The sequence below is a fragment of the Actinia tenebrosa genome, unplaced genomic scaffold (genome assembly GCF_029948245.1).
Source record: "Actinia tenebrosa isolate PJP-AT-01 unplaced genomic scaffold, QUT_ActTen_1.0 PGA_scaffold6__47_contigs__length_16458017, whole genome shotgun sequence".
NCBI classification, from domain to species: Eukaryota; Metazoa; Cnidaria; class Anthozoa; order Actiniaria; family Actiniidae; genus Actinia; species Actinia tenebrosa.
This window is the reverse complement of record NW_028292583.1, coordinates 3,720,722-3,733,241: the sequence shown is the minus strand read 5'-3', so window position 1 is coordinate 3,733,241 and position 12,520 is coordinate 3,720,722. Positions and strand designations below refer to the sequence as shown.

At 37.5% G+C, this 12,520-nt stretch overlaps 2 protein-coding genes across 3 annotated transcripts in view; one reads left to right on the top strand and one right to left on the bottom strand.

Moving 5' to 3' along the window:
- Positions 1 to 1,307: 1,307 nt before the first annotated feature.
- Positions 1,308 to 2,993, bottom strand: LOC116287488 (uncharacterized). Of its 2 annotated transcripts, XM_031694167.2 has the most exons (4): positions 2,838 to 2,993; positions 2,590 to 2,760; positions 2,077 to 2,245; positions 1,308 to 1,933 (listed from the first exon to the last, which is right to left on the bottom strand). In XM_031694167.2, the coding sequence occupies exons 2-4, from the start codon at positions 2,720 to 2,722 to the stop codon at positions 1,726 to 1,728; spliced, it is 510 nt and encodes a 169-aa protein (XP_031550027.2). In that variant the 5' UTR covers positions 2,723 to 2,760; positions 2,838 to 2,993; the 3' UTR covers positions 1,308 to 1,725. The 2 variants fall into 2 exon arrangements, with proteins under 2 accessions (XP_031550027.2, XP_031550028.1); XM_031694168.2 differs by lacking the exon at positions 2,838 to 2,993 and having other exon boundaries at positions 2,537 to 2,714.
- A 580-nt stretch (positions 2,994 to 3,573) lies between these two features.
- LOC116287489 (cytoplasmic dynein 2 heavy chain 1) overlaps positions 3,574 to 12,520 on the top strand; it is a 32,704-nt gene continuing 23,757 nt past the window's right edge. The window contains exons 1-16 of the mRNA XM_031694169.2: positions 3,574 to 4,526; positions 4,749 to 5,140; positions 5,802 to 6,050; positions 6,308 to 6,381; positions 6,773 to 6,941; positions 7,227 to 7,402; positions 7,546 to 7,741; positions 8,014 to 8,271; positions 8,715 to 8,953; positions 9,556 to 9,906; positions 10,505 to 10,748; positions 10,882 to 11,031; positions 11,362 to 11,564; positions 11,637 to 11,792; positions 12,053 to 12,164; positions 12,315 to 12,485. Coding sequence (XP_031550029.2) covers positions 3,902 to 4,526; positions 4,749 to 5,140; positions 5,802 to 6,050; positions 6,308 to 6,381; positions 6,773 to 6,941; positions 7,227 to 7,402; positions 7,546 to 7,741; positions 8,014 to 8,271; positions 8,715 to 8,953; positions 9,556 to 9,906; positions 10,505 to 10,748; positions 10,882 to 11,031; positions 11,362 to 11,564; positions 11,637 to 11,792; positions 12,053 to 12,164; positions 12,315 to 12,485 — 3,765 coding nt within the window. The 5' untranslated portion in view covers positions 3,574 to 3,901. The remainder of the gene's footprint in view (positions 4,527 to 4,748; positions 5,141 to 5,801; positions 6,051 to 6,307; positions 6,382 to 6,772; positions 6,942 to 7,226; positions 7,403 to 7,545; positions 7,742 to 8,013; positions 8,272 to 8,714; positions 8,954 to 9,555; positions 9,907 to 10,504; positions 10,749 to 10,881; positions 11,032 to 11,361; positions 11,565 to 11,636; positions 11,793 to 12,052; positions 12,165 to 12,314; positions 12,486 to 12,520) is intronic.

Below are 12,520 nucleotides of genomic sequence, written 5' to 3'. Positions count from 1 at the left end.
AAACCGACGTCGTTTCGCTCCTCATGTACGGTTTTCTGAGCTTTGAATGCTTCGATTGTACGTTACGTCATCGCGGCTTCTCGTCGGAGCGTTGGTGCCATTTAACAAAAGATTTCTCAATAGCATCCATTATTAACGGCATCAAAATAGCCGCCATTTTTTTGTCTTATGACTCTCTTGGGATTCCTTATAACCCATCAATAGGCCAGGTTCGATATTTTAAAATTCGAATCCGAGGCTTCATAGGCCGTATGATATTTTCATGGTAAAACAGGTGGATCGCCAAATATACATTAATTGTGCAATCAATCCCTGTATTTTCCTTTCGTCCCTCACTTCCCACACCCCTCCCCAGGGGATATTAGTAAACAGTAACTTAACTAATGTAAGGGGTTTGAAATAGCTTTATTGGCATGACCTACAATTTACAGGTATTGCTAAAGCATTGAACATTAACAGGGATTTTTTTTTTGTTATATTTTACAAACACATCGTACTAAGAAAAATATCTATATATCTATATATATCTATATGTAAAGTAACATATTTAAAAAAAATAGGTATGAGTATTACAAATATACTAAAATCTTAATTGAATGGTAATAATATTCAAAGATAAATTTATCAAAAGTAATCATTAATACATTACATCAATTATTATGATTCATTCCTAAGAATGAAGCATTTGTATATAAACTTAGAAAAATAAAAAATAACCTTGTCATTGGTAGAGATCATTAAGTTACGAATTACGTTAAGATCTTTAAAATTGTCAACAGATATTTCAGGTTCTATCATATCAAAAAATCGTCGGCGAATTTGATTATAAAGAGGACAGTTACACAACATATGTATTTCTGTTTCAACTTCATTGTTCGTACAGAATAAACAGATACGTTAATCGTTTGATATATTTTGGTTGTTGTATCTGCCTGTTTCGATAGCTAATTTATGATTACTAATTCTAAATTTGGTGAACTGCCTTCTTTGCTCAAAATTTTGAATTTTATCCAGATAAATTTCATATTCATAAAATTCCTTAAACGTATTATAAAAGCATACTTTTCTTGAATTGTTTACGAGTTTTTTTCCAATGATTGAAGTAAAATTCCTGCATTTTTACATAATACTTTTCCAAATTAGAATTAGAGATGACATCTGTAAGTTCATTTTCTATGCTATAAAAAGATAACATTTGTAAAAGGTTTGTATAATAGCAAGATTTATTTTCTGCATGTAAAGACTAGGAAATAAGTAAAGCTTGTTTTGATAGAGAATTATCAGGTAAACATAAAAGATGATTAAAGTATTTTAAAGAAAGTTTATCAATAAATGTTATCAAAGGAAAACGTCCAAGTTCAGCACGTGAAGCAATATTCGAAGCCTTATTACTTACGCCAAGATAATATTTACAAAAACGTAGTTGAACTTTTTCAATCGGATTTTTGTCCCATTTTTCAAAGTCGTGCTTTTGATATACACTCCAAATCTCGCATGCATAAGTTAAGATTGGTCTAATTAAGGGAGATAAGAGGACTGCTCGCAGTCTGTAACAATATATATCTGACACTAGTTTTGGAGACAATAACATGCAAGCCACTCCTAATTTTAATTTCTTTATCTATAAGAACTAAAGTTCACATAATCAGTTTTATATCGAAAATCATTTTTCTACCAGTTCTTTGTTATTACGCCTCGCCATCAAACGCTCACTACGGTATTACGCTAAGCTTTTTCTGCTTTTTCTTTCTTGAGTAACCATTCTTCCCCAACTTTCTTTGCCGCTTCAGCGTAGGAACTGACCCATTCACGATAAATTGTCCTCTCTTCGTTAGGCTTCACCTCATCTTCTGTCATCATTTTAGTCCATATATTAAAGTTAGCAGCTTGCGAGTACTCTTCCATAGATACTGCGTAGAAGATTGCTTCAAGCCTAAAACATGCACGATCGTATTACAAGTCGGTGTTATAGAGTGGCCACATGCATAGGTTATAGTTAAAGCCCTTTTCCCTTATTTGAAAGGTGCACCCACCCACGCTGTACCTTCCTCTATGACCCTATACTGTATTTCATACCTTGCCCAGTAGATGGCAGCCATACACATCCTACAAGGATAGCAACTGGTATAGATGTGACAGCCTGTCAGGTCTATAGTCTTCAGTTCTTTACAAGCCTTGCGTATCGCAGATACCTCTGCATGGGCGGTTGGGTCATAGTCAATTAGAGATCGATTTGGACTCTCGGCTGTTCAAATTAGAAAAAAAATACATTAAAAACAAACTTGTTTGCTTGAATTTAAGCTAGATGGCGAGGAGGGCGCCGAAAATGGGCAAAAAAAATATCTGACTCGGGATCTAGTCTTTTGGAATTCAAGAAGGTCAAGACGAAGACGAGATGCTTGCATGGCAGCCCCAGACATCGTCTTAATTGACGAATGTAAATCAAAATCCTAAGAATTCTTAGCTGCTAGAATATTAACTGATTAAAAGGACGCTCTACAAGTCTTCATTTTCTTTTTGCTTTAGCGCGGATTACCTTGACCAGTGTTAGGTAAGGACACCATTACCATAGAGATGCATGGAACGTACCAATAACTTTGCCATCCTTAACAATTACAGCCCCAAATGGTAGTCCAAGCCCAGAGGATGCGCCTTCTTCACTGATTTTCACTGCTTTTCGCATAAACTGTTCTTTTTCTTCTTGACTGGCTGACTTGAACATGACTCTTTTTTGATGTACGTGCACTCCACTAGTTTTGGCTGTGACGAGAATATTTGGTTTGCGTGACGATTCAAATGCTCGTAATAGTAGACCAAATAAATCACTAATTACTTACTTGGAACTGTCAACTATCCATATTTCATTGATTGTTTCGTAAGTCGTTAATGAATAAACATGAATTTAAAAATGGTCTTTTTAATTTACTCCTTTCCCTTTGATAAAAGTCGCCATCTTTGTTATTGATGAGTGTGTTACCGCAGATATGTCATTAATCTCCAAGGTTATCCCATCATGCATAAGTTTGGTAATACCGATAAAGTAAACGAAAACAATTTTTTGTCTTCGCCATAGTTCACCGAAAGAAGATTTACGATGGAAAATGTCTGTTTGAAAGCTCTGAGAGAGCGGTCTAAACCAGAAAAAATTGATTACACTGAAATATTGAATAGTTCTTCTTCTGTTCTGTAGGAAACATTTCATAAAAGGCATAAAAGGTAAATTCATAAGATTTCCTAAAATTGTCAACATAAAAAAATCGAAAAAGCCATTCTCTATTAATTTTCAGTTTCTTCTCACGGCCTCGCCATCAAACGCTAACTAAGGGACTGTGCAATAATTTTGGGAGGGGGGGGGGGGTGGTTCTAAAATTAATAGGGGGGGGTCAAAAGTTAAATTGGAGTGTAGGGTGGGGGGGGGGGATTAGAAGCTAATTACTTAAGTATGGAGAGGGGGGGTCATAAGTCAATTTGGGATTTTGTTCACTAGTACGTTCCCCCTTTTACTGAAGAAGCAGGAGATTAATTATTATCAAGAGAATTCGAAAATGAACTAAGACAAGGAATCTTTGGTATTCATGCTCGTAACCATCACAGGCACCGCGTGATGCTATTTTTAGAAACACATTTGCCATAGTTTTATTTGCAAAAGCTGGATTGAATTTGTCTGTCTGTCCAAGAGTTATCCATGATGCTTTTCACATTCAATTTTCCCAGAATTCCTTACGCACCTTGAAGGTTTGATAACAAAAATACAATAACAGGCGCCAAAGGATAGGTATTTTACAGCATTTCTTCAAAATAATATATTATCATAAAGGAGAGTCATAATATAAGGATAACCCCTGGTATATCTTTCATACACGATGTGCCAATTTTTTTTAAAATTGAGCCAGTTTTCAGAATGCCGTCCGGCGACTCGAGGAAGGACTTTATTTTACAAACAACTGCAAATTATTTCGGTATTGCTGCCTCCGACGCCGCTCTAGAGAAGATATTTGACTCCAAGGAAATAAATGCCTTCTTAGACGATGGAAACAGCCCTGTTCTAGCTGCTAGATACGATACACATCAAGGAAAGAAGTCTATCGAAGTATTCAATCATGTTGAACCGAGTGATTCAGCCGAGAAAGTCCTCGTATTCTTCAAACTTCAACCAGAAGTCATAACACCAGACACAGTTCACCAGAATGTTTTCGTTTCTTCCATGCTTGACTCCCCAATTAATACTCTATACCACTCAGTCCAGAAGATTTTTGCACCTTTACTTTTGAAAGACGAAAAATGGAGTCAAAATTTTGACCCGAAGTTGCAGAGTTTGTTGAGTGAGCTCGAGGCAGGGTTGGGTAGTGTGGTCAGGAAACAGGATAAAAACGTGCCCAAATCTAGTCAAAGTGGTGACCAAGATAGCCTAGGAGGAATACTAACACCACAAGATGAGATTCAATACTGGGCTGATGCTTCTATATCGGGGTATGATTTGTCAGAACGAGAGCGAGCAGCGTTTTTTCAAGAATGTTTTCAGAAAGGCAAGTACAAGGTTCAAATTGTGTACATTGGTAGTCCATAGCAACGACTGAATAGAAATCAATTTATCACCATCAAATAACTATAAATTGTAAAAATATAGTTCTGAACTCTAGAAATTATAGAATGTGAAGTATTTTTTTTTTGTTGGGCAATATTTTCTGTTGTTGTCGTTCAACTCATTTTTCTCACTTTTCTTTTCTCTTTTTTTCTTTTCGTTTCAGGTAATGTTTCCCAGGACTTTTCCAATCTTAATGGACTGGACCTGGACGAGGTTTTGGAGCTTATAGAATCAACACAAGATGCATTGGATGAGATATGGAAGCAAGAAGACCACAAACCTTATCCAGAATCCAGAATGAAGCATTTACTGGAGGTTATTGCTGGTGCATTGGGTCGCTATGTTCAACACAAACTTGGCACCCTTGATATTTGGCAGGGCTCTTTCCAGCATGTCAAGGATGCTATGAAAAAAGGTGTATCTGTAGGGGAGAGGTGGGTTTCTACTTGTGAGACACTGACAGTGCAGTACTGGAAGCGATTCCCTTCTCACCCATGGAGAGATGAAAAGTTTGTGCCAGAACGCCTTTCCTTATTGGCAGTGAGACTTGAAGAGGTATAGGAACTTGAAATTAAAAAATGTTGCTGTTTGATAAGTATATTTTAAAATGTTTTTTTAGGATGCCCTCGATCTGCCCTAAAATGTTTTATTATATACCAAGTGCCAAAGCTCAATTTTCCTCAATTTCTATTGGTCGAGAGTGTATCACATGAATGCGAATAAATTCGACTGTTTCCCCATGAGTTGTCTGAGAGGGAATAATGCATTGTTAACGGGGAAATATCAAAACCGGAAGTCATGTGACCATGAAAAACATCACCTCATGCGTGTGTTTGCAAAAATTCATTCATAAGTAAAAAAGTAGTTTTATGGAAGATGGCTCGCTTTGCTGACCATGGAGAGCTGGAAATTCAACAACTACTTACAGAAAAAGACTCTGCATCCACCAAAAATGAGACAAATGTTTCGTTCTCTTTGACACTTGATATAATAATAAAGCACTTATTGACTGGGACCTCGGCAAAAGCAGTATGTTTTGTGGACCCTCGACCAGCGATCCGCTGAGGGAAACATCCACGGTTTCAGGTCCACGAAACATACTCGCGAAACATACTGTTTCCCTCAGTCCCAGTATATAAGTGTTAAATATTTTGTGTATGCAGGATGCATACAACTTTCTTATTTTTCATAACATACTCACTACATTTCTCCCCAGGTTCTGACATTGAGGACTGTCCATGAGCAACTAGTACGCTTACTATCCCAGGCTGAAAGGCAACAACTTCGCACATCTGATGCTTTCAAGCCATTTACTGGACTTAACCCCCTGCATCAGAACCCTTATACTGAACCATTATGGAGGGCAGCAGTAGGGCAGTATGAGAGAGGCATGGGACCTGCTGAACAGAAAATTGCTGGTAAACTAAGACAACAATTCCGAGACTTATCGGCACAATCTCATCAGGTAATTCTCACCAAAAGTTTTAAGTCTAACCAGAACCACATGTGTTGTATTACATAATTTGACTAAGTTTAAATTTTCTCAAATCAAAAATCAACTTCTAAATTCCAATTGGAATTCAGTAGAAGAAAAGTCACTGTGTGGAACACAGTTCAATTTCCATTTATGTTTTTGTATTTTATTTATTTATTTTCTGTTATGTTGTATCTTGAGTGAGAAAGAAATCAAACTAATATTAATATTGCCATTTCTTCTTCCAGTTGTTAAGAGAGTTTCAGAGGTACAAAGAATTGGTGAAGAGGCCAAGCATAAGCAAAGAATTAGCCCCAGAAAGGTAACATTTATTTTGTTTAAAATACCAATGCATGGGACATGTAAGTTCAGTTGAGCATAATTTCTTTTTTTATAAGAGGTATGTAGTGGGCTCAATTCACGTAAGGCCTGGGGATAACTGGAGAGAGATGGCCAATGGCATTGCATTTATATATCATATTCTGGTATATTAGAACTTCACGTGTTTTAGATAACCAAATAAAAACCATTGATTCTCCCTTGCATCAAATGAATATGAATTCTTTTGATTGGTAAGTTATTTCTGACAGGGGTTTTTATTTAATTTACCTCCTGTGATTTCTCTTGTTATCCCTTTACTGTCAAATCTGACCCCAAAACACTAATTATAGGTATAGTACATGTACCTTCATACCTATCCATTTATTACACAGGGAAACATTACTTGGCCAGCTGACAGTATATGTTAAAGGAATCAGAGATGATTATGTGTCTAAAACACAGCAGTCATATTCTGGTAGCAAGGAAGGTGGTCCACCAAAAGGGAAGAACATGCCTGAGATTGTCAACAATATTGTGTGGGTTAGACAGTTAGAAGCTAAGGTAAATTATGTATTTTGATTTTAAAATTATGATAAAATTATGAATGAATGATTGGTGGATGGATGGATGGATGGATTGATAGTTTAATGGAGGGATTGATGGATGGAAACAGGAGCAGATGAATAGATATATGAATGGGCTGATAGATGAATGCAGAGATGGATGGTAAGGGGCAGATAAATGGATGGATGGGTAGGGGAGTGGATGAGTAATTGTGTGACCAACATTATTATTCACTGAAAATGTTAATAACAGGTATTAATAAGAATTTTGGCGCATTTTCAGGTAAAGGACACTCTTAGCACTGCAGAAAACTTGCTGGGTGATCTGTCTGGTTTTCGTGGGTTTAGAAGAGAAGCTGTTGATCTTCTAGAAGAACTGGAAACATACACTAGAGACCAGTTTGAGAGCTGGTCATCTGAGATGTTATCACTCATAGATGACCCAAAAGAACCTCTCAGGTACTGTACAATGTTACTTTCAGCACTGAAATCCATTCAATTACTGGTATACAAATTGTTTTCCTTTAAATTGACAGTAAGTTATTGCCTGTAGATTATAAATTACAGTGTAATTTCTATTTTATGAATTCTGTTCTGATTAGTTTGCAAACAAGTGGTCGTCTCATGGAGTTGGGTCACAAAGATGGTAAACTGAGGGTTCATTATGGTGATAGACTAGTTACCCTAATGCGTGAAGTTAGACAGCTCAGTGCTTTGGGTTTTGTAGTTCCGGCTAAGATTCAACACACCTCTAACATTGCCAGCAAGTTCTACAGACATGGGATGGTTTTGAAACAGGTACATTAATGTTGTCTCCAGGTTACAGTAGGTTTGTAAGATGATGCTTAATGCACACAAAACCTTTGAGATGAAAAACTTGATTACTACGCAGAAATCTTGCCCTTTAAAGCAAAGTAGGACAGAAAATATATTTTCACAATTTCAATGTATCCCAAAATATGCTTGGCATTTATTGTGAAGGGCTCCTTAAATATTGACTAACACCTACTGCACGATGCTGAGACCAAAATATGCAAAATATGATTTGTTACAATAAATTTTCCCATTAGGTTGCACATTTTTACAACACTATTGACCAGCAGATGATTCCAAGCCAACAGTCCATGATGTTAGATTCTGCTCTGGCATTTGAAAAGCTCATCAAGAACCCTAAACAAGGCTCAAAAGATTCCTCAGGGAAGGTTCAGGTCACTTGGGACAACCCCTCTGAGTTAGAGGCCTATATTGACAAACTCCAAGCTGCGGCAGACCGCTTGACATCAGAAAACAGAAGGCTAAGAAAATGTCATTACAATATAAGTGATAAGGTATAGGAAAGATTTGCCTTGATACTGCAATATTTATCTGAGAAATATTCCATTCCTTCTATTCTATTCCATTCTATTTCATCCTATTTGTTCAGTACCACTGACAATCTAATTTATCAGTGGAGTACATGTACATACATGGGAACCTACTTTATTGACATTATTTTGTTGCTGATTTGCTTGTTACGACTTTTGTCTCAATCAGTGCATATTAATGAAAACAGTGATAAATTTCAAATATTTTTAAAATGCCCCAAAAAATGCTTTATACAAATATCAAAATTTTCAGTTTTTATACTGAACCTTGGAACAGCTAATAATGAGAAGTGATGAAGGAAGGAACTGAGAAGAAATCTGAGTTCAAGATGGAATTTGAACATTATGATATGGTTTTTTTATTTATACATTAGAATTGTCATTATTATGTATTTTATCTATATTAGGTAGTGCAGTTGATGAGTATTGACCTGTTAAGGCAACAGCCACGCTGGAAGGAATACCTGGTTGAGTTCCGTGATATTATGGCATCTCTTGTGCAACATGGATTTAAGGCAGGCAACATGATGACATGGAAGATACATTGGGATCGACAGCTGTACAAAGCATTGGAACATCAGTATCAAATGGGATTAGAAGCACTGAATGAAAATCTTCCAGAAATAAAAGTAGAACTTGTATTTAGGTAATATACTAAAGAAATAGAAAATTTGCGCGCGTGCTGTGTGCAGTTATAAAGCACGCGGGGGTTTGCAGAATACAGGAGAAGTGTTAGGAGAAGCACAACGCGTATTGGAGTGCTTCTCGACACTTCTCGAGTGTTGTGCCAATCCCCAAGTGCTTTATAACTCCACACAGTACAGCAAGCAAGTTTTTTATTTCTTTTACAAAATACAAATAAATGAATGACCAAACTGAAAGTGCGCGGTGTGCTGTGTACTCTCATAAAGTACGCACTCCCAACCAATCAGAATGCGAGATTTAGAGCAGTTATTTTATAAATATATATATATATCTTTATAAGTTGTGTAACACTTTGTAATGATTTTAGGATCATATAGATCATTTTGAACACGATCTTTCCAAAGGCCATAATGCTGCTTAAGTTCTGCCCTAGAGTATCATTTCTTTGTTTCATGGTTGCACATGAGAAGACACGTGAATATGGATGCAACTCAAACAAAGAACCTTATTTTCAAGAACACGAGTCTGAAATGGGAAAAAAATTAAATTCAAGCTTAATTGGTCTATTCTTATACATTTACAATATTTATTTTTTGTCCACAGACAACAAAAGCTTCAGTTCCGTCCCCCACTAGAAGAGATTCGTGCCAAGTACTACCGTGAAATGCGTAAATTCATCTCGACCCCCCATCACTTCCGTGGTGTTGGCGAAGACACATCAGTCTTTCCCTTGATGATCAATCACAATGCTTCTGGCTTCAACACGGTCTACTCTAAAGCTGAAGATCTCTTCCAAAGACTAGTAGCAGTACAAGACCAATTTCAAGATTGGGTGGTGCTTGGTACAATAGACTTGGAACAGCTGGTTGAAAAGAATCTACACGTTGTACCTGACTGGGAGAGGAACTTTAGAGCTTTGAAGGCCAGGGGCAGAGAAGCAGAAAAACTACCAATGTATGTTCTTAAAGTAGATGTTGTAAACCTTTTGCCGCAGTAATGAGTGAAAAAGGAAGAATATGGTGATGACACATGTACCGTGGGATGCTATAGTTCCCTGCACTATTTACAACCTTTCTTTTTTAAAATACCTTTTTTAACTAAATTCTCGGCACCCTTACTTTTAATCTTATTTATACTAGTTTACTCTATTTCCCAATCTAAGTCCATCCCCGTCCCTCCCTCTCCCCAATCATACTTTAAGAGTGCTCTGTTGGTGGTCCTTGGTAGTGATGATGATGATGATGATGATGATGTTAACATTTCTTAGTATGAAGATGGTGATAATGCAGTAGATAATGATGATATCAATGATGGTGTAGATATAATGCTTTTAATAATAGTGACAGGGCTACTGTGTTCAATCCACAGTCCAAGGTAAATGGTCGGTAAATGGTCAGTAAATGGTCGGTAAATGGTCGGTAAATGGTCGGTAAATGGTTGGTAAATTGCCGACTGTCCGTTCCCGTTCGTGCTGGTTTTTACCGTACGTTGCGGGTTGATCACAATACCCTAGTGACAGTGATTATATTAAAGCATAACATTCCATTTTTAGGACAGTGAAGGTGGATTGCATTACTGTGTCTACATCACCGGTCAAGTCAACCATTGATGATCACATTCAGCAGTTATTTGACGCACTACTCAACTCACTGCGTCGCTCTATCATCAATGATGTTCAAACCATCGACACGTTCCTTACATCTGGTATGGAATCCCTGTCCACAAGGCCACAGACTGTGGAAGAGATCGGTGAAGCTAATCTGAAACATTCTGAATTGTCGCAGCAGAAACCCCAGGTAGGTGCTTGCAATCTGCAGTGATTATTTACAGGTGAGAGGTGTGTGAACTACTTCTATGATATATTTCATCCATGTATCTTACCAAATCACAATCCTCCAGTGAAGCATGTTTTTTTGTTGAATGCCACAGATTCAACCTCTGTTTGAGAAAGTAGAATCCAAGCACAAGTTACTTAGGTCTGTGGCTGGTGGAGGCGTGGAGCAAATAGGCCCACTACAGGCAAGATGGGACAAGTTTGAGTTGATGATGGAGAGCCATGAACTAATGGTCAAGGAGCAGGTTTGTACATATTTCTATAGTGAGCTAGACTCTTCGTTTCTTTGAAACACTTTCAATCAGCAGTTTAGTTGTCATGTGCTTGTGTGTGTGGCTTTTATTTGGGGTGGGGGGTGGGGGAGGAGATTTGTTGAAGTTAGTGATACAACCTCTGTTGTGAAATCTCAGATACCGTACTGCGTAGTATCTCACTTTCTGGTGATGATGTTGTGGGATGTTGATCACAGTTGTGCTTTTACATTTGTACATGTGTTCCATAATCAATTAATGATATCCTTACTTCACCTTATCAAAGACCAGTACTTACTTACATTTCTTACTTGTTCCAACTAGGTTGAAGTGATGAAGAGCAACGTAGAGTCCCGAGTGCAGGCCTTCCAGCAGGAACTAGAAAAGTTCAGTGCCAGGTGGCATCAACTAAAACCAAAAGACATGGATATCGATAGTGATGCACATGCATGTAAGGCTGCAGTCAGCTCTGTTAAAGACAGAAAATCTGAGTTTGTTGAATTAGAGGAGACAATGAACAAACTGATGTAAGTATGGATACTGGCTCTTGGTCATTATTCAGTTATCCTTACTAGTGATTGATGTATATCCATCCACAGTTTCGACTGCAGTCATTTTGGTGTCCCTGAGCCCAGTTTTCCAGTAGCAGAAGAGTTAAAGCAGGATATTGCTGTGAATGAGGCAATGTGGCAGATATATGAAGATTTCAGTAACGGCCTTGAAGAACTTGCTAAGGAGGACTGGATTTCATTTAGGTAGGTCAAACAGCAATTTTAGTAATACTGTGGAACAACCACTGGGCTGATCAAGGTTACGGCTGTGCCAATTCACTGATCAAAAATGAATTTAACATGCTGGGTTTTGCCCGAGGAAGGAAAATAAGAACGCAGGGAAAAGCCCTCGAATCCAGAGAGAGGCTTAATAACTCTGGTCACATGTGGTAGCAAGTCCAGCAATCCTATCCTAGACCCCTGAGGTGAAAGGCGAGTTTACTAACGCTTTCATTTTATTATAGGTCCCGTGCCTTCCAGTTTGACGAATTCCTAACAGTTTGGTCTGAAACACTACGAACGAAAGAACCTACAGTAATGACAGTACGCTTGCAGAAAGATGTGGAAAAGTACAAGGTATAGATATAAGTATCTAAAAAAATACAACGGGCTTAGTGATTGAGAAATATTTTGAGAAAAAAAAAAGATTTAAATAAGTGGGAAAGTGGATGTATGAGATCGAGCAGGAATAATTAAAAATAATGAATATTTATTTTTCTTTATTAGAACGTGGTTCCACTTTTAAAGTATGTTCGTGGCGAAGCACTATCCCAGGATCATTGGTTGGAACTCTTCAGGCTTCTCAAGATGCCAAAAGGTACCACCCTAGAGAAGTTGACGTTTGGAAATGTGCTGGAGGCCGCTGACCTTATTGTGACGCATGCTGAAGCACTCAAGGTATTTGTTTGACCTTTGACCTTTTATTCTCAATG